Source organism: Idiotropiscis lumnitzeri, chromosome 7 (assembly GCF_059441095.1).
Source record: "Idiotropiscis lumnitzeri isolate Australia: NSW breed Sydney's pygmy pipehorse chromosome 7, RoL_Ilum_1.0, whole genome shotgun sequence".
In the NCBI taxonomy this organism is placed as follows: domain Eukaryota; kingdom Metazoa; phylum Chordata; class Actinopteri; order Syngnathiformes; family Syngnathidae; genus Idiotropiscis; species Idiotropiscis lumnitzeri.
Window position 1 is genome coordinate 14,746,370 of NC_142397.1, and position 21,944 is coordinate 14,768,313.

General features: G+C 38.8%; 1 protein-coding gene across 2 annotated transcripts in view; it reads left to right on the forward strand.

Moving 5' to 3' along the window:
- pde2a (phosphodiesterase 2A) overlaps nt 1–21,944 on the forward strand; it is a 155,622-nt gene that overhangs the window by 10,971 nt on the left and 122,707 nt on the right. The window contains exon 1 of one of the 2 annotated variants that reach the window (XM_088300869.1): nt 21,396–21,508. The exons of the other annotated variant lie outside the window; for it this stretch is intronic. Coding sequence (XP_088156995.1) covers nt 21,399–21,508 — 110 coding nt within the window. The 5' untranslated portion in view covers nt 21,396–21,398. Of the gene's footprint in view, nt 1–21,395; nt 21,509–21,944 lie in introns of those variants that run through there. 2 annotated transcript variants of the gene reach the window in all.

The following is a 21,944-nucleotide window of genomic DNA, read 5'->3' on the forward strand; positions in this document are numbered from 1 at the left end:
TTTTTGGTCATTTTTGTTTTTGTTATTGATTCATTATTTTAACTGTCTTTGTTGTTGTATGACACACTATGCCCCATGCACCGCACTTTGTATGCAGCAATGGTTGTTTTAAAGTGCTCTGTAAATAAAGTTGAGATGAAATGAAATGCGCAGGTGTAGTCTGCAGCCAATCTTGTTTACTTCTAAGTGTATCGTCACTGAGGCTTGCCTTTAATGCATTTCAATGAGACTATCAAACAACCCAGTGTACAACTTTTGATGCTGTATTCAAGCTGCATGCCACTTTTTTTTTTTTTTAATCCGTCAAATGAATCACCTTCAGTTTGTTGAGCCATTCCCACCCCTGAATTCCCGATTCTCCATGGAGAGAACCTATGCTAATTTGGGACATTTTAACACACACAGTGAAAAAGAGGCCATAAACCCCTGTTCCCAAACAACGACACAAAAGTTGTCCTTGACTCTTGCTTGTTATCGCAAAGGAACGTACTGAGCAGCAGGTTCCGTATGAATGCTCACAAAGTTGTCATTTATTTATGAGTATAGACAATGACAACTCATCAATTCAAAGCGCAACATTTTAAGGGAAAAAAATATAAATATAATGAAAATGAAATTTGACTCTTGATATGTGCATATGACAACTATAGACACTCGTAAAACGTTTGAAAGTGCAATAATTACGTTTTTGTCACTGTCGGGCAGTGGGCCAATAACGTTTATAGGAAGTTACTATTTATCCTCCAACCGATCTCAGTGGCTTCTGATGGGAACTTGCCTCATCAATACGGCCACCACGTACACGTTACATCGGCAGGGTGCTGTCGCGTGCTCTATCGGGTCTTGTCTTTATATTCAACTCAGTGAAGTCATTTTAGCATACAAATGCAATGAAGACACTTTGTATTTTCTTCCTAAACGCAGTGATATTTTTGTTGAAAGTCATTGGGCCCATTTTCTGCATAGCTTTTGTTATCAATGACCCCTTCTGATGACTTTTCACACCACTCCTCTCAAACCCTGCGTTACACACCCACACGCACGCACACACCTACACACTCCCCAGAGATAACTCCCCAGAGGCTCTTTGTCTCTGTCTCTTCCTTTCCATCTTGTGGTCGTTCTTGTATTTTTTTCTCTTTGCTTTACTTTCCAGTCAAGTAAAAAAAAAAAAAAATGCTAGCAGGGTGTCTGGCAGCGATTTACTGTTTGTACTGTTTATATATGCACTTATTGAAGCATGACTGCACCCATGTCCTTTGAATTTACATCCATGTTCATATATGTGTACGTGCAGAAAGTGTTACTACTGATGATTCCTTCCCGTTGTTGTTCTGCCTTCTTTTGTTCCACACAATCAAAGCTCACAGGTGTTGACCTTTTCGGTGATTTCGGGTCTTTTCTGACATCAAAGTCAATATGGAGAGAGATTCTTTGAAAGCTTTCAAAAGAAATAGGCCAGGTTAAGTCTTTGATGGCGCCATTCAGCTTTCTTTAAGTCTTGCCCTTGTGGAGGAACAAACTGAACTGATGTCTTAAGAGGTGGCACACTTGCTTTCATCTATTCGGTGCTCGCAAAACAAACACTTTTGCTGTAATGTGTGCCTGAAGCTTTGGATTAAACCACAGTTTGATAATTCCGCAATCACCCGTTTTTGGTCTGCCTCATTTTTCTGTATTTCAACGAGGGTTGAATCTCAAACACTGGACTGTTATTGTTGGTTTTTTTTTTTTTTTTTTTTTTTTACATTTCATGATTGTACTGAGGTAGCGCTTGTTTGTTTCTAAATAGGCAGTCTGTAATGTTACTCTGTTACCAACAATTTTAAGCTCGCAATCAGCAGGAAGACTTGGTCCTGATGGGATCAATGTTTTGAATCCGATATTTTTCACATGTTTTGATAGTGTTTATGTTTCTGTAGGCTCGCTTTGGATACTCCAGCGTCCTCCCACACTCCCCTCCGAAAATAATGAAACATTTCCTTTATTTTAGCACTGAAGAGAACTTTTGCATCTGATATTGAAAGATAAATCGACTTGGCTTGTCTGATAAAAGCGTCCACATCTTGCCCCTGGTAACGACTAGGATCTCCCAATCTGTTTTGTTGAGTCTTGGCCAACAGAATGTTTCTGAGTTCGTTTTGTCGCTGCGAGCTAAAGCAAACGGCATAATCACCATGTCTTGCAAGTATGCATGTAAGCGTGGGATGATGGATAGTTTCTTAAAGTGAAGTTAAATTTTTTCCTCATTAGTACATAAAATGTTTCCTCAGCGTTTTTTAGGCTCATCTACGGAGCCCCTCAAGTGACATCATTCTAACGAGAAACGTTCTCATTCGAAGGTGAAAGTAGTATTGCGTTCTTTTTTGAGGAAAGACTTATCTTCTGCTGCCATTATCTCAGAAGAGAGATGTCTCTCCAAATTATTAACATAAATGCATCTGCGATTATTACGTGTATTCAAAATTATTTTTGTGATTTTTCACCTTTTTATTTTGTGCGTACTTTTATCCTGACTGTGTTTGAATTATCGAATATGCGATTGAGGATCAGTGGACATGCACATTTCTTTTTTTGACACAAACGACATGCTTCAACATTTACTTGTGTTGAAAGGCCATTCCTCCGTCCGAAAGGTGGCAGTGTTGCGATCTCGATTGAACGTGACAAGCTAGCTCACGTTTTTTTCTGAATTGAAAAACAAACCATTATCTAATCTTTTAGCATGTGTTTATTCATCTCAACTTGGGGAAACAAAATTCCGACTGTAATTTGTTTTCTTTATTTTGCCGTGACACAAAGACGTTCTTCTTATTCTTGCTGTCTGCTGCTTCGGCGGCATAGAAGAAAAAAACATAGCAGCAGAAGGATGTCCTCCATGACAAGACAAAAGAAGCTTGAGAGAAACAAATTGTGCTCATATTTAGTTTCCTGACTCAGGATAAATAAACTAATAAAAACATCAGATAAAGGCCAATTTTCCGTTCTTCAATTTCCATTTATTGGAACTAAAAAGGCGAAAGCACTTGTTTCGTTGAATGCAGACAGCAACACTGCCTCCTAGTGGACAGAGGAGTTTGAGTTTCTAATGAGAACGTTTCTCCCTTTGGATGAAAAATTTGCAAACAGTTGATTGTGATTTTTCACTCCTGCCCTTTGGAAATTTGTTGCTGATGTCACGAAAAGTTGTTTTAGGGGTTTCGCTAGCTTTCAGTCTGTCATATATTACTGTTGGTTTTCTTGATCTAGTTGTTCAACACTAGTGTTTTTTTCCATCTTCATCTTGGAGACGTTGGCTTTATCCCACGTTGGTGCAACGCTTCTGATTGTGTTCCATCTTCTCTTAGGTTCTGAATTGCAATAGACAGCTTTCTGGTTTTCATCTTGGTATCACTTGGAACTGTGAATATAGTCTAAACAGATATAAGCTAAATGTGAATCAGAACACACACTACGATGCATCAATTCAACATTCAATGTTATAACTCACAATTCGGCAGCAAAACACAAGCCAGCTCCACGTTGCACAAAATTTGCTCACATAAAATATGGGTGGGAAGCTCCTCTGTGTGTGTTCAGCTCGTTACATTCCATATAGATAAAGGTTGAGTGTATTTTTGCCCAAGGTAACCAGTGGCCCTGAATAATGTGCTGTCACTCAACTATTACAGCAACATCTCAAGTGACATAATTCTCTCCAACCCTTTTAAATCCTGGGATATAAATTCCTCCTAATGGCAATGACAGCTGACAGCATGCCAGGCCACCGCTACCATGTTTTTTTTTGTTTTTTTTAAAGTGGTTGTAACTGCAACATTCAATATCTACTACATTTCACAGCTCTTGTGTCTCAAAGGAGCGCATATGAAACCATGTAGCTTGTGCATGTTGTTTCTGAGTGACCGCAATACCATTTGAACTCTTACATTTCCAGGTTTGTTTATTTAAAAAAAAAAAAAAAAAAAAAAAAAAAAAAAAAAAAGAAAATAAATCAACAAAATTGTGACTAGTGAATCTTATTTTATAATCTCGGTGATATTATGTAATAAGCCCTTTTGTTCACACATGACACCCTTTCTCATATGCTTCTTCCTGTTGGTATGCCCATTCTGATACATTATACATTACAAGGGAGACCAAGCAGGCTTTCTCTCTCCCTCCCTCTCTTCCGCGATCTCCATCCCTCATCCCGCTCTTCTCCCCGTACCAGATATAATGTGCTGCTCTCATTTACTTCCATCTGCCTCCTTATGCTCAAACTATTTCTCTCTCTCTCTCCACGCATGCTGTTGACTTACTCTATTGTGGGGTCCCTGTAGTAATTTATTTATAGTTGCACGCTGAATGACCTTTCCCAAATTGGAACACTGGGTGGTGGACAACGGGGAACTGTCCAGAGATGTGGGGATAGGAAATGAGAAGAGGAGTGACAGACACCACACCTTTCTCCAATGCAATAAACCAGAGGAAACATTTGCAAAATTGCTTAATTGTTCGATTCCAGGTAGTGTTGACACAAAACAAAACAGCAATTTCTTGCGGCCAGTCGGGAGACGAGTTTGATAAAAAAAAATTTTAAAAATCCCACGAGGTTATCAAAGACTGAACAAGTATGACGTTGAATCTTTTTGATGTAGCTTGTGATGAAGCTGCAGCAAGCAAACAAAATGCTAAAGTCCATGCCTGAGGTCAAAGCGTGCAAAATATGTTTATAAGCGGAAGTGGGACAACAACTGCCACTTCCAATTGTACGTGTCTGTGGGACACCTCAAGAGCTGGGATCTGGACTAACAGGTTACATTTTTCTCCCTTTTCATACGGCGCTTATGCAGATATACTGCTGTTTTTGTATTTTTGTATTTTTGTCAGTTGCAGCACAGATAAACAATTTTGTATAACACATTGCAATCTCCACAGTTTTCCCTTTAGAAAAGTCGAGATTTCTTAGAGCTGATCGTTGATGAATAGCAGCTAATGGATGATGAAACTTATGGTTTGATTAGAAATGTTACCACCTGAACACTCATGTAGTTTTATGACATTTTTCTCGGTTTGTGTGCTTGTTTTGTTTGTGTGCTAGCTTTGTAATTATTTCCTATTGCTGCTCTGCACTGTTCTTAATGGGTTCTCTGTTGAACTGAGAGCTGATTCGGCAAACCTGCCCGGGCTCAAAATGCTCTGTTAAGTAATTCATTTATGCCCCATTATAACTCTCCATCCCATTGTGTAACATTACTATTCCTTTTGGTTTGAAAATATCAAATTGTCATGGTCTGTGTTTGTTTTTGCTTATGGAATTGAGTTTCATGTTTTTTTCCTTGTCTGGACATGCTTATTTTGTCCACCTGTGTACATGTAACCACTCCCGAGTGTTGCTCCCTCCAATCCTTTGTGTCCTGTCCAGGTGTTCCATGTTGTCAATTTGGTTGCATTGTGTCCCCTGGTTCCTTTCAGTCCTTTTTGGTACATTGTCTTCTCTTAAGTGTCTGTCGTCCGTTTCTCAGTGTCTTTCAGTTTTCTGATTCAGGTCATAGTTATTTAGTGTGTTTATTTTGTACTTTGAGATTTTTTTGCTTTTCCCAGTGCCTTGTTTCTAAATGTAAATATCATCTAAATACACCGTCCGTTTGGGAAAATTGTTTTGTGCTCTTTCTACGCTCTATATTTAAAATAATGGCTATTTTTTGTATTGTAAAGGGATGGAGATTTTTCAAAATACAATTCATCTATTAATTCAAATTAATAAAATATCGTTAGTGAGCACCTATAAAATTGCAAATTGTGCAGTTAATCCTTGTGGTCTGTATCATAAAATGTATTGGCTGATCTCACTCACTTGGTATCCCAATTGGCAGAATAAAAAATACCTGGTCGGAACACCCCTCAAATTAATACATGCTAGGTTGTCTCTGCTGCGTCTTCTATCGTTCATACCCAAAATCCAAACAAGACTGGACACAAGCAGGCCAACCAGGAATCATCTTTCTTAATGGTAGCAATTATAGATATGATGTGGGCGTAAGTGGTGTTTGATGGCCATTTCGCCATGCTGCCGAACAGCCACCAGTTAGTCCAGTGAACTGCCAAATTGTTTCCTGACAGTGTGTACACATGTCCGTGCTTGTGTGCTAATGCTGAGGCCAGTGGTAGCTGTGTCTTCCATCACACACCCCCAAACAGGAAGGACACGCAGACCCATTAGACAACAGTGAAAGCTAATTGACCAGCAACCAGACACCAGCGCTGACATAAACGGTGGTTTCCATGCTACCTCCACTGGTGCCGTTATAGTATGGCAAGCCGCATTGAGGGTGGACAGGCGTGTTTGGAAGCGATGAAAGTGCGATGTGTCTTGGGATGTTCGGTATGGTGATAGTGACAATAAGACGGAATCAGCAATAAAAGAAGACTAAAATGCCAAAACAGCTGTGCCTTGTGTTAATGTGCAAAGATTGTAATGTAAAGCTCACTCTGTGCACTTTAATCACCTGTATGTTAATCATCACCGCGGGTGTTCTTCATGCAGCATTGCATTAACTGGTGAGTTTGCAAGTTGTTTGTTTTATTATACAGCTGCTTAATTTTAAACTTATGTGACATGAAATAAAGTGTCACGCATGAGGTCAACTGCCTACAGCAGTCTTCATTTTCTCTACTTGTACTTCTCTTCCACCTGTTTTATTTAGTTTTATTATACCCACGTAATAAATGTGTTAATATGATATTAGGAGTTAAAATATAGTGTTAATAGAGGTTTATGGTGGCGATAGTTTGGAATGGATTAGTTCTACTTCTATTGTTTTCTCAGGCCAGTAACCTGCATTAGATTGAGTTTGACCGTTGAGATTCTGTTGTAATTAGTTTTGAATCGATGCAGTGTATTTTGTTTTTCAATGAGGTCTGTCATTCAAGCAAGGTTTCCAATATCCATCAAGCCATTTTCTATACCGTTTATCAAATAGTTTTTTCAAATATCTATAATTCAATATGGGTGATATGAGTGGTGTGCAGATTTTGGCTGCCAGGATGGCCAAGTGGTCTAAGGCGCCGCGTTCAGGACCCAGTCTCCCCAGGAGGCCTGGGTTCGAATCTCGAATTTCCCCATTGTGGGACTAATAAAAGGGAATATTATTTTGAATCATTACATGTAGAGCATGTACAATTCCATGAAAATGGGACTAACTCTACTTCAGAGGTTGGTGCGGTATTTTGTGAATGCTCTTGAGCACATTGGTGTCACAAGTATCCACCTCCATTACACAAGCAGAAGTATTGATATTGGGATATAGAAAGACTTAAGTAGAAGTTGAAGTATCAACTCTAGCTTTTGTCTCAAGCAAGTCTAAATGTAATGGTACCAAAACTACTTTAAGTGTAAACGTAAACTTTGCAGCAGGAATGTGTGAGGGCCGCGGATGTAAGATGACCAAACGTAATAAGTGTTTCTTGACTATAGCAGTAATTTACCTTTAAATAACAATAATACATCTATAAATTCAGATTTTGCTAAAGTCAAATTTCAAACATTACACTGAGCCCACAAACATTGAATCACACCTTATTGCTTGCCAGCAAACAATGGCATGTCGCAAGTACCCAGCCATCCTCTGCTAGTATATTACTCTGTGTTACATTTTGACTAGCAATAAATTAAACTCATATTAAAGTTTGTCTGAATTGTAATCAAGACTCACACCTGCGACACCAGTTGATAACAAACATTCTAACCTCATTGTGCTTTTTGACAGCAAGTTTTTGAAAACCTTTTGCTGGTTGCAACTCGGTTCACAAAGTTTGGAGCGCATTTGAAATGAGTTATATTGCTTTATATAGTTATCTATATAAAAAAAATTAAAAAAAAAAAAACTCCCCCAAGTATGACCGTGGATGTGCGTTGGTTGCCTGGCTTTTCTGGCCTCGAACCGCCTCACTGCTTTTACTTGGCTGGGACAATGGGACGACTTATCGGCAAAGCTAAAAATTTGCACTTGCTAGAGTGTGGCAAGTTGTATTTGGTTTCTTTATTTGTCTCACGTGCAGGTTTATACCAACCACAATCAAAATCACTCAATCTAGCCAAGTCCGATTTATCTGGATTCATGATTTGAACAATGATAATTGGAATCAACACAATCTAAATTGAAATCATAAAAAATATTTTGTGGAAGTAGGAGTAGAAAGGATTTGTGTAAAAAAGGATTACACATACAAATTAGGCTGAAAAAACAAGTATAGATACCCGAAATTTCTACTTAAGGTCATGAAGTATATTTTTTTACTTTGTGACTTGACACCTCTGCTTGAGCAACATAAAGATCCCTATCATTTAAAGTGTCAGGTTTTCATAATGAATGACGTAATAAAATAATGGCATTTCTTCTGTACTGGGTTATCCCTGCAATATATGCGTCAGAATGAATTTTATACGGACTGAAATACATTTTTGCCCAGATTTTTTTTTTCTTTAATGCTGTCATTACTTATTTCTGACTATTTCGCTTTCTAATGATCTCCCGTTTCTTTTTTGCCCCCCCCTTGCTCCGCATTTCAATGGCAGCTATTAATAATGAATTGCTCTGACTGTGTCAAATGCCAGCCCTTTGCTTATCAGCATGCTGTCCCTTTCAGGAAACTAATGTAGACAAATGACTCCCAGCATTTGACGTTTGAACACATTATTAACCTCGAAAAACCTTTTGTGTTTGAGTATGTCTCCGTTGGGAAAGAGCATTTGTATTGTGGGTATTATTAGACGTTGTGTAAGTGCGGCTATTAGCATTCATTGCCCTTCAGTCTTGTCAGCCCGGGTCAATTTTTCTTCAAATACCATCACGTATCACAGCGATAGTCAGTGGATGCAAACATTTGCACACACGCATCCCCACATTGAGAAAAATAAATAAATGTGGCTGGTAACAAGTTACATTTATTCCGTTACATTTAATTGAGTAAGTTTTGAGGAATGTGAAAAGTCACAAATGTATACTGAGAATGGGCAAATGCGTGATTAAAGTCACAAATGTATAACGAGAATCTACAAATGCGTGATTGAAGTAAAAAATGTGAAACGAGAATCTACAAATGCATGATTGAAGTCACAAATGTGTGGCAAAAATCTGCAAATATGTACATTGTACAGTGATCTGTAAACACTGGGCCTCTTGATGGCTTGCATTCTTACATGTGACTTTGCTGTAGTCCTGCCGTGCACGGCTCACAAATGCGTGTGTGTGGCGATTTGTAGATGCGTTTCTGGAGACTTGTGTGTGTGTGTGTGTGTGTGTGTGTCTCCGTGTGTGTGCAGGGGTGGGTGTGTGCGCACATTCAGACTACTATTTTAAGTCATTTTTAATTTTAAAATTAATTCATTCTGTTGATTGGATGGACTTTAATTTGCCTGAAGATGATTATTTTGTATTTTTGTTCAATTGAATGATCGTTTAAAAAATATAAAAAAATAAATCAGCCGTTGCTACAGTTACTCAGTACTTGAGTTGTTTTTTCACCAAGCACTTTTTTACTTTTTCTCAAGTAATTATTTGGATGAGTACTTTTTACTTCAACTTGAGTCATATTATACTGAAGTAACAGCACTTCTACTCGAGTACATTTTTTTGGCTACGCTCCCCACCACTGAAAAAAACCACTCAGACTCACATACTGCGCATCACTGCCTTTTGTTGGCCGAAGAGGGAAGAGTCGTGTCTGAAAATGAAGGGTATAATTGGCTATGCTTATTTTAACTGAACATTTTATTTCACGCAAGTGCGCTCTTGCCCAGAGTTTGCCTTTTGTCATTGTTAATGAAGAGCTGAGTGTTAAAGAGATGAAGCTAAACTGGGCTCATTAAATAGAGCCCGAGTGCTTAATATCACCCTTTCTGTGTAGGTGAATCACCCAAGCTGCTAAATTCTCTAAGCTTCCTAATTCCCTTGCATGGAAAGTCATACCAGCCGTGGAAGGGCCAGCAGATTAAATGTCATTTTTGGTGTGTTCAGAATCCAAATATGGAGGGGTGCTTGCTGATTTATTTGTGCGAAAGCTGTTGTGCACCCATGGCTCTTTTGTGTTAATAGTGTTCTCTGTCATTTCCCCAATCCCCAATTTCATACTTCTTTTTGTGTCTCGCTTCATTTCCTTCACGATGTTTTTCTTCCCTCTCACTCCCTCTTGTGCGTGTGCTGGTCTTCTAGATCATTATTGCAGTCTTAACCGTGCTGCATCATTTTCGCTGTTTATTAAATTTGCTTCTGGCTTCCTCTTTTGAGTCGCTTTTAGTTAGCTTTTATGTGGACCTTTGTACTATTTTTCTTAATTTATCTCTCATATTTTCTCTCCCTCTCTGCATGGCCCTTCTTGACCTGATTTTTCTTCAAGACAAAATTACATCATGGCTGCTATCAAATTTTAGGTTGTTTTGCTACTGAAAAACAAGTCGCTGGGGATTATTACATCATTTCTTTTTTTTGTTAGATCAGTGAAGTTGTTTTGGGACTGATGACCCACAGGATGCAGCCTTCATAATCAATTTGGTGTGCTTCCTGAGAAGAAATGTTTGCAAAAACTTGGTTTATGCTTGACGTGTCCATGATTTCCATAACACTCCACGTGGCGAAATTACATATTTGCAACCGTGCCCCTCCATGCGATTTCTGCATGGGCCAAACTTTTGGCACCGCATATCTGCTGAAATATTTTCCACACGTAAAAACATGGCAGATGGCCATGACTTACTACTGGTGGAGGTTTGTAATTCCACAGATTTTTACGTTTTGTCTCATAAAGATCTCCACCATCAAAATTTTATCAACATCTCTTTGGGAAAAGAAAATGCTGGCATACTTGGGTGACACGAGGAGGCAATAAAAAAAGCATTGAAAGAAATTAGGCAGCAGTTATGGAAAAGCAAGAAAGGGCACTAAAGGAAGAATGTGTTTTTTTCTTTTTTTCCTTCGCAAAAGTAAACAACAAACGTATAAACCTACAAGTGGCGCTGTATTGTAACCAACAGGATTTTCTACGTGTGTTATGGTGTTGTGTGTTGTTCGTATCCAGGCGTGGGGAGTGACAAAATACATGTATCGGTGTACAAGAAGTACAAGAAGAAAAAAAAAGAAGAAAAAGATTACCAGTGGATTCATAAAAAAATCAGTTGCAGGATTACAGCTATACGCAGACAGAGACACCATCAGCCTGGTAGTTTATTTGAACCCTGAGCGCAACAAGTGAAACTGTCACAATTCGTCAGGCTTATATGGGCCACCTGACTCCATTCATGCAGTCGTTGTGAGCAAACCGGAGGCTGGGGAACTTTATGTGGTGTGTCCTCCAAACGTGGTGAATTTGAAAGCGGAAAGTGGTGACTCGGGGGGGGGGGGGGAGATTTAGAGCGCAAAGGCTGACAATGCAGTCAGCCTGCGAGCCTCCAATGCGACTTCTATCATAACGCAACAAACGTAAAACACAACGGATTGTCACCCAAATTTATGTCCGCAAAAAACTTGATAATCATTCCCTGAAAATATTAGAATGAAACATATACATATGCAAACTGACGCAATTAACTTTCCTCACACTGTTAAAACCAAGATGATCCCCTTTAGTGAAATACAATACAACATTTTGCCATTTTTACTATTTGTTGTTCCCAGAGATGGGCACTTTATCCTAATTTCCTGGTTTGTCCTCTGTCCACCACTTGGACACAATTCCGTCATCATCTTTCCGTCCTTATTCATAAAATAATTGTCCTGCATCCCTGTTCGTCCTTGTTCTTTTAAAGGTCGTTGCATTTCACCAGTCCGTCCCCCCTGCTCAAAAAATATATAAAAGCGTCCATGCATGATGAGGCTTAACGGCAGAAGTGACATAATTCGTGAACATTATTTAAAGCTCATTAGCTGACTATTCTGTGAAATTCACAGATGAGCTCGGACCGGGGATCGCACGCTACAGATGGCTGTATTTATTGCACTTCATCCATATGCTCAAATGAAACGTAATTTAAGATTACTTAAGAACTTATTTTGGCTTTCAATTGCTTCCTCACACAGCAGTGTGTGTCGCGCCCATGTTTTTGCCGGCTTTGAGTCTCGCTCCCTCTCTCCCTTTCAGTTAAAAAGCCCGTACACGCAACAGCATTTCATTTTACACCGAGTCCAAATATTTGAATTCTACACCCGCGAAGATTAGGATGGATGAAAACCCACTTCTGTCCTTGCTTAGAGAATCCTTGAAAAATAAAAAAAAATTAAATAAAAAAACGTCCTCCTTCCACAAAAAGGGCATAACCAGGGAACTTTTCCATCCCTGAGACAGAATGCCCATCTCAGGTTGTCCTCACATGTTGAGCAAATACAAATCAAAAAGTTAATTGGGTGTTTAATATTGTTGTTGTTATGCTTCTTTTTGCACCTATATGAGTTCATAGGTTAATGTTTTATAATGGCACTGTGTTTCTTGTGCAATGTTGATTATTGGGCGTCAGGCAAGTGTGTGAATCTATACAATGAGTGTGCACCCATGCACGGCAGATCACACATTTTGTACATTCTACGCCAAGTGACAGATTTGTACCTGGAGACCTACCTTTGAAAAATCAGGTTACACATTCACTCAGGCTTAAATGAACATCGGCGGATATTGTCTTGCCGTCTATTTGTAAAGCAGTGATGAGCATGAGGTTTAAGCTTACACCCTTTATTTTGTATGCATACTGTGCGTTGATGAGTGTGTATGCACATCGGCTCGCCCTCTTATCGGCAGTGTCACACAGGCTCTGAACTAACAAACTAGCCGAAGCCTTATCACTCCAAACACCACCACACTGTTTACTTGCACAAACGGATACGAACACACATTTATTTTATTTTCTGGTACATTAATTAATTGTAACGATCGTCAGTATGTATACTGCGTCCATGTGGCCTGTGGAATGGTAGTATTTAGCCTCTCGGATATTCTCGGCATTCATATTCATATTAACCTGTCTTCCAGCAAAAGTGACGTGATATTACCGGACTTTTTGTAGCTCTCTATGGATAATCACAGCATGAGCTGTAGAATCAAACTGAAATCAAGCATGGATTTTATTATAAACTGTCTGCTCAAAAGCACAATAACCAGACTGCTATTGAGCGTGATGCACTGGCAGCTGGTGGTATAAAGCCTGAAACCCAAACAGATGTCATTAGCAAAGATTGCTGGTGTATCCCCGATGCATCACGGGGACTTAACAGCTCAAATGATAAAAGGCTAATGATTCTTATAATAATACTGGAATTGATTACAATGAAGGTTGTCAGGATAGAAAAACACAGCAGCTTGTGCTGTACGTCTCTATTGTCGTTTGTGGAAGGCAATAAATGCTGTTGCTAGGTCAATGAGATCTTCTTTTTAAACTAGACAACTGTAAATAGTAAGAATTGTTCTGTTCTGATTTTATATATATAAACATCTAGACCATGGGTTTAAAATCTGTGGCCCGCGGATCATTTGCGTCCCGCTAGAAGATATTTTGCCGCCATCTACTTGACATTAAAGTTTGTTCGTGTAGCTCCCATATTTTTTGCCATGTTGTAGCTCTGGGCGATTTGTGTGGGTGTGCGCGTGTGTGTGTGTGTGTGTTTTTATATCACTTATGGGCTACCATGGGAAGGAGGTGGGAAAAGAAAGTTGAGTATAAGGTGGAGGGAGAATGGATAAACTGTGGTGAGGGAAAGTGAGTTTCTTTTGCTTTGGGAACCTGTTATCATCCTGTTCACACTCTCAAATAAGACTCACACACTCACACACAGGCACAACACACAAACACGTCTGAGGTTCAGAGTGAAATGTAATTTCTCCTCACCGACCTCTCCTTTCCCATATCCTGTGTGTTGTTGTTCAAGTTAAACTTCCAAAAAAAAAAAATCTAAATAAGCAATCATCACTATGGCGAAGCATTTCCACAAAAAGAAAATTCTGTGTACAAAAGTTCTTTGTTCCAAACCCATGCTCTGTAGCACTTCAGAAAATGGAGATTAGGGAATAATATTCCAATATAAGGAAAACATGAATGAGGTAAACCAATAGATTTTTTTAGCATTATTTTGAATATGTTATTTCCACTCACCCATTTTTGTCACGGATGATGAGCAGAATTTGGGCCAGAGGATAGGTACATCCTGGAGTGGCCGTATCAGTTTTCTGTGAAAAAGTATCAAATATTAGTCACTTCTCAGGAAAATGAGAAGATTAACTGAAAAAAAAACTATTCTAACCATGCGGATGTTTCTAATTAATTTCCTGCAATACATTACATTGCTTTTAAAGGAAAATATCATGTACTGTATGTTCCAACGTAAACAAGATCACAGAAGTGTTTGTCCTTTGCAGACGTAGTTCTAAAAGCTGGCGATCAGTCCATTAACAACTCTCAGACTAAGCACACATTAATAAGAAAATATCACCATGGGTTTGTGTCTTTGGGTGCTATTCATTGACAATTGTATATAGATTGAAAGTGGTTATATGTTAGTGACTGAAATACTCTGCCTAGACATGTGTACAATGTGCACCAAAAAAAGCCATTTATTTGGACAATGCCAATTTGTAGTCATCTGGTTTGAAATGGGTGACCAGGAGAGGGAGCTGTGGTGTTTAACTAGCTTCTGACACTGATGAGACTGATTGGTTTATTAGGGATGGAAGTCAAAAAAATAAGGGAAAAAAAATTTCTCTTAGAAGATCAATATGTGATTTTCAGTCATGTTTTATATTATTACATGTATTTACTGTACTCTTGATAGGTATGTAACAATATCTTACTTACTAACTTTATTTATTAGTACTTTTCATACCATAAAGTGTTGTATAAAGTGCAATGAAAGCAACCAAAAAAAAAAAACATTGCCAAACACACATAAACAGATGGACACACACAAGAATTCACAGAGATATTCCCACAAACACAGTTGCTCTCACACTTGACGTAGTTTATGTGTGAGCATTAAAAGGATGGCGAGTGTCGCGCCATCTTACTCAGAAACTTACAGCGATGAAACACTAGAGGCTTGATAAAAAATAAAATTAGGAAAAAAAAATCAAGCTGTGAGCAACTGTAAGAATAAAAGGATGACTTAACAAAAGATTTCCTAAAGGTTAAGTATAAAAAAGAAAAATATATAGGAAATTGTTGAACAAAAAATAGTGACATTTAATTAAAAAAAAAGTATATTTGAGTTTGCCGTTAAACCTATCCACACTAATAACTGCTGTAAGATCCTCGGGAATTGTATTCCATTGTCATGGAGCATAACAATATGGTTTTTTTTTTGTTATAACTTGCGGGACTGATAAAACGATCTATATCTGGATGGCTCATGATTTAAACGCAAATCTGATACATAAAATGAACAAAGACCATGAAGGGCTTTTCAACTCAACAACCTGCATTTACTGAGGCGCAGAGACTTGGAAATTGGTGTAGTGAGTTCTCTTTTTGGTCTTTGTCCACACTTGTGCAGTTGAATTCTGCAGTAGTTATAGAAATATTATATTTTATAATAGGACAAAATAGTGTCTGTTGCTGTGTCCAAATTCAGGCTGCGTCCTCCGAATGACCATTCACCGGGTAGGTCCTCCCTCATGTTGCCTCTGCATAAACTATGTCCAAGTTGGACAGGTCTAATGTGTCTCATGTTATGATTTATCTTTTCATATTAAATACAAAAAAATGTATTCATACTTTGAAAAGTAAACTCCGCCAAGTCTGAACATGGGGTGCCTTTGTGAGCCTCCATATTTTAAATGTAAAGAGCGGTGCAATGTAGGCTACACAAGTGAGCTCCAAAGCATCTTTTGCTCATCTCCATGACAACGAAAGCCAGATTTGAATCGTAGGTAGGTATAAGTTTTGTTCCTAATTATACTGAATTGATTTTGCATGTCATTCCATGGTCAGCAGTGGTGTCTAAAACAGTACATAGCGTCAGAATTAATATTTACCGTACTCTTTTGTTTGTTCACTTTATCGTAGTGAAATATCGGCTGTTACATAAAACCTTCCCTTTTCGAAACATTACACAGCCGGCTTGCTAATTGAATCATGTTGCTTAGTAAAGGTCCATCATGTGATCGGTAAATGCAAACATTAGCCAGAAATGGCCACGGGAGGAGAGACGCACACAATAAGTCAACCTCTGCTTCTTTAAAACGTATTATTTTAAAGTAGCGTATTCGCATTGCCGAGACACAATGAACTCTGAATGCACTCCTGCAGGATTTAGGGTGTTACTAACGCGACACATTTTGTGCCTTAAATTATGTTCAAGTCTTGGTTTCCTCGAGGTGAAAGCAAGTTTGTCAAATTATTCATGTTTTGAGATTGGTTTGTTCAAACCATGTTTAAAGATTAATGCAGACTTTATGGAAGCAGAGTTGTGATCTAAATGCCTCGTTCTTGTCTAGTGCATCTTCATTTTTTTGAATACTGGCGTTAAGGACTTTACTGATAAAATCTTTTAAAAAAAAAGGTGCAAGAAAACCCAAATCAGCTTTTCAGAAGCACCGAAGACCACAACCTTCATTGTTCTCAATCTTAAGCAAACACTGCTGGGTTTTGGATTTAGTGGACTTTCAAATAGCCACTTTTTGATTACTGTCTTTGTAGTACAGCTTCTTCGGTATTGTCATCGATTGGCTCCACTGGCACGTTTGTTCGGGTTCAGCATACTATAAGAATTGTATTCAGTATTTTAACCAATGGATTCATTTGAGGTGACAGGAAGAGGCAGAATTGGTGGGAGATGGTGAAATCTCCTTGTGAGAATTTTAATTTTTTTCAGAATTTTTTTTGGGGTGGGATTTCTACGATGAGAGCAGCACATTGTTAGGGTCGATGTCACATTTCAAACTACCTTAATTGAATTGTCCTTCCTAGGAAAACCAGAATGGGATTGAGCGACGTTGTGACCATTCTAGTGTTTCATCTGTACTTCTTGCTGCATTGACAAATGCGCTGATATAAAATCTGGATTTAGTCCGTTGTACAAATTACATTATAAAGTATGGCTTTACCTCACTCTGTTGTAAATGGTCATCGGAAATGTGAATGTGCACAGTGGTCAGAAAAGAATATCAAATAGTACACTATATAAAGATATTTACACGGTGTTCGTGATTATTGACTGGATAGAGGATGGAACATAACTGTGGTCTGCATGACGTGTAGATAAGTCGCGGCATTTAAATGATGCTAAATTGCTAACGGCAGAGGGTCCCTAATTTCCCCAAAATATCCCCTGCAGCATTACGCCCCATCTCCAGCAGCCTGAACGCACAGTGTTCAAGGCAGGATGGAGCCATGCTTTCAAGTTATTTACACCAAATTCTGACCTGACTATTCCAATGTCACATCTGAAATGGCACCTCATCAGGCCAGGTAACATTTTTTTCTAGTCTTCTGTCCAATTTTGCAGAAACTGTAGCCTCCATTTCCTGTTTTTAGATCACAGAGGGTGCTCCTCTGCCATCGTTGTCCAGTAACCAATGTCATGTTCAATTAATTCATCTTGTTTTCACGATTCTGATGGTCACGTTAAACACTTGCGTAATTGCATTTTCGGGATGGAAAACACTTTGATGTGTTTCTAATGTCATACCATTTTTTTAAAGTCAGACTTTTACTTTGCATTAAGGAGGAAGAAGATAAATATGCGAAAGCTAAATGTATAAAATGGCAAAAGAAGGAGGACGGAAACACAAAGCACAGGTGAGTCACAATGGAATGGACTGAGAGGTTTTGGAAGAAGATTGTTATGATCACGTTGCCATGGCAGCAGTGCATTTCTATTGCTGGATTCCTCTTATTTTGATTACAGACACATTATAAATAAATGAAAAAAAAAATGAAAGTATGCACATTGTGTTGATGATGAGGGTGTTGATTGATGCACGCGAGGAAATTTTTGCATCAGTGCAGCCTTTGTTACGTGTGTGTTTACCACTATAATTATCCAGTCACTCTGAATAGATTTCTTTCGGGATGATAATGACATCACCTTGCGTGTTCCAATCATTGATGTGAATACCTCTACAGTTTGCTGGTGTGTTGCAGGAAGCAGGTGTTGATCCCGAGACTGGGGAATGTAATATAGGGGGTCGCAAGAGTCATTCACAAATCATTTTGCCATTGTCACAACACATACTTGAGAAACATTGCCAGTGGATGGAAAGTGTTTACAATGACAAATGGAAGGCACGCAGGTTACGGCTGTAGGGCTGAGAGTGAAAGCGATATAGAGGGATGATTTCACTAGCACTTCTGAGCTGGATGACTGCGTGCACTCACACACACCGAATTCTCGGCACTCCTCCACCAGCTTTGTCACACTTTGTCATTAGTAGACGCTGAGGGCAATGCGAGGGGCCAGGCTGCAGTAATCATGAGATAAAAAGTTTCAATCGTTGGGACTCACTTTTTCCTTTAATCCGTCTGCTGTGGAGGATTTAAGATGTACTCTCACAATACAATCATGTACACTGGTGAGTAATAGACTGCTATTGTCCAGTGCAGTCCACTGAAAAATACGACATAACAGGGCGAATGTATACTGTGTAACACAATATATGACATGAGATTTTGTGAATTTACAGATCATCACTTATTTTGAATCCGATTTATTTTGGCATCAGCTGCAGCTCACCTGCAACCCTAGTGTGGATAAGATGCATGGAAAATGGATGGATGCTATTTCCTAATCCCCCCCCAAAATTGTCTCTCTCCAGTTAAGGAGGAAATTTGCCAAAGGCTGTTATGAGCCAATAAAATATTATTTAAAAAAAAAACACAACAAAAGGAGAATTATGCTCTTCATTCTTGGCAACACATAGGATTTGCCTACGATTTGTCTCCTCCTACCATCCTTAAGATTACATGTTGGTCAGGAATGGATTTTCTTTGCTCTTTTAAGATGCACAAATTGGAAGAAATGATGGCAAATGATAAGGTGGAACTAATACGGTTTAACTACTTCTGAGATGCAGGGGAAGCTTTGACTTCTCCAAATTTGGAATATATATATGAAACACTTTACGTTTTTAACGAATGATCAAATGGTAATAAACACAACGGATGGAGAGCTAATTAAAAATGTCTATTTATGGTCAGTTTAGCGGAAGTGTACCAAGCCGCCAAGATACACGTTTACGCATAGCTTACTTTTGCAGCCATTTCCGTTTTCCCCTCTATGACTGTCACCCTTCCGTTGTATCATTAATTTTTTTTCTAGCATGCAATGGCTCTTCCAGTTGGTTAAGATGTTGCACAACTAAACACATTTGCATGCATTTGTGCATGCAAACATCTACAACTCATACAAACAAATGTCATTACGATTCACCCGAGAGCAAATAGCACCAGACTGAAAATAGAAAGAAAGACAGCATGCTTGTGCACTCGGAATTCTATAAATCTGGCCTAGTTATTACTAGTCTCTCAGTAGATTAGACGGCTCTCTTGCTTGCTTGAATTTTTCTTGTTTTCTTTCTGTTCTTTGGCCTATTTTTCTTTGGGGGGGGGTCGTTTCATGCCCCCTTTTCCTGGTGCCTCTTTTTGAAATGGAAACAGTGTATTCCTATACTGATCTATCATCTTCTACACCACTTATTGAGTTTGTAAAACATTATGGTGAGGCCTTGTATGACTTGGAAGTTTCTGTTCGGGAAGTGGAATGATGTTGTAATTGTTGTGACACATTTAAATGAGTCAGTGCAAAAGTTGCCCTTCGGTTTTGCCCAATTCTGATTGTGTTGTTAACCTACCCTACAGGGACAATGTCACTTCCCTTTTTTCTATGGTTCAGAATGCACAAGGAGTTGCCAATGTGTACCTGACATCAATTCAAATGAGAAGGAAGTCTTTTGTCATTGTTCCAGATGTGATGAATGGCAAATAGTGTGTGCATTAGGATATGCCAATGAAAAAATTCTATTTCATTTTCAGTCATGTCATCATGGGTATGCATGCGTGTTTGTATCTACTATATCTCGGCCTATGGATTGTTTTATTTACAGTGTATTTATGCCCAAACACATGAAAGAGAAACACTGCATGCATTTATGTCTTGCAGCAAACATGTTTTATTTGTAATAATAATTCAAATTGTTGGACAGAAATGAACACTAGCACTGTGACTGTTTTTATGACTTGACAAAGTTGGAAATGTTTGAGATTTGACTTGGTTGTTAGGGCTCGATGGGAGTCATGATGACTTGAAAGACTTGTTTGTTGTTTAATTTAGGTGTTCGGTTTAAAGGGGAAGTATCAAATTCATTAGTTAGTGTTGCTTTGCACTGGTCTGTCAATCAGTTAACCCCCCCCCCCATAGAGAGGCACGTCCGAGAAGTCCTAATGCTTTTAAATGGATAAAAGAATTTGGTTGAAAACAGTTAATTGAAAACACTTGATTTTAAAATTAGGTCAATCTATGTTTAAAACAGGACAGTCAATCACTGCATGCTAATTTTTGGGGGTGCGCTACCCAACCCCCGTACTGAGTGAAAAATACTGACTGACGATATAACCATGCTTATTGAAGAATTTCTGTGAGTTAAATATTTTTTCACCGCCATGCAATTAAAATGGACGTTAATTATTCACAGATTTTCACTGTTCGCGGGCCAGCATGGTCAGTATCCTCCATGTCCGCTTTAAATGGAATACATTTGATGAAAAAATAAGTACATTTGAAGTAAAAAGTAAAAAATCAATCCTCAGTTCCAGCTGAAAAATATAGCCGCAAACCCTGATATTGGCTCCACCACTATGCAATAATGTATGTACGATGTTCTTCCTTGTGATGAGTGATGTTGTGTTTCCGCCAAATAAATCTTTTGGAATTATGGCCAAAGGGTTCAATAATAGGTAACCTGTGTTTTGGCATGATTTGACCTGCTCGTGAAAAAATGGCTTAGGACTTGCTTGAGTTTAAGTTAACAACATGTCACTTGTCCCACATGGGTATATTTGAAGCTAAAGCAAGAAAGGGTGTGATTTACCTAGGGTGAAGGAAGCCATGACAAAAACATAAAGGCATTCGAGCATTAGACTGATTTGTAATACATGCATCCCATGTCACCCCAAACGCAGGCGTCCTCAGAACCACAGACACAGTAGACCATAGACCAGCCTGAAAAGTTTAAATGGAGATAAAGTAGTTAAAATAAACAAATAATATCTGTATATACTGCTATATATATTTATTATCACTAAAAATGGAAAGGCATGTCACCTCTTTATGAATGTAATTTGAATACATGTACACTAGGAGGCACTCTGACAGCAGTGCTGATTTTTTTTCTTTTCTTGACATGCATTGTGCATAGCACGCACACGCAGATAATTGAAGTGACTGGAAATGTTGAAAGGACAGAACGAAAACGGTATGGGGAAAATAATTGGAGGAAGGGTAGCAGGAAGGAAAAGTCTGAAAACAGGAAAGAAGAAGTCAGAGATGACCAAGGTCAGGTGTGTTTGACTCTCGTCTGTCCATGTTTTTGTGGTCATAGGTGTGCAGTGAGAGTGCATGTGTGTGCGCATCTGTCATACGTGTCATGACATGTAGTGTGAGTGTGGGAGTTCGTTGTCTCACCCATAATTGCCATTGTATGTCGGTGTTGACCTGTTGACTGTGAGCCTGCGACACGGAAGGACTTTCTGTCTCTATGCCGCCTTCAAACTAATGAGCCGGCCATGCACCTCATGTCAGTGCACACGTTTTTCTGTGGTCGCTTCCCTCTCTACTCCCTCCCACTGCCTCGAACTGGAGACAGGCCACACATTAATGCTGGCCAACTATTATGTTCCGTGTTGTCTCATCATCTCAAGTACTCATATTATATGCAAATGTAATCAGCTGGCATAATTCCGACATATATTTTTGTTTTTCTCTGATATATTCCAA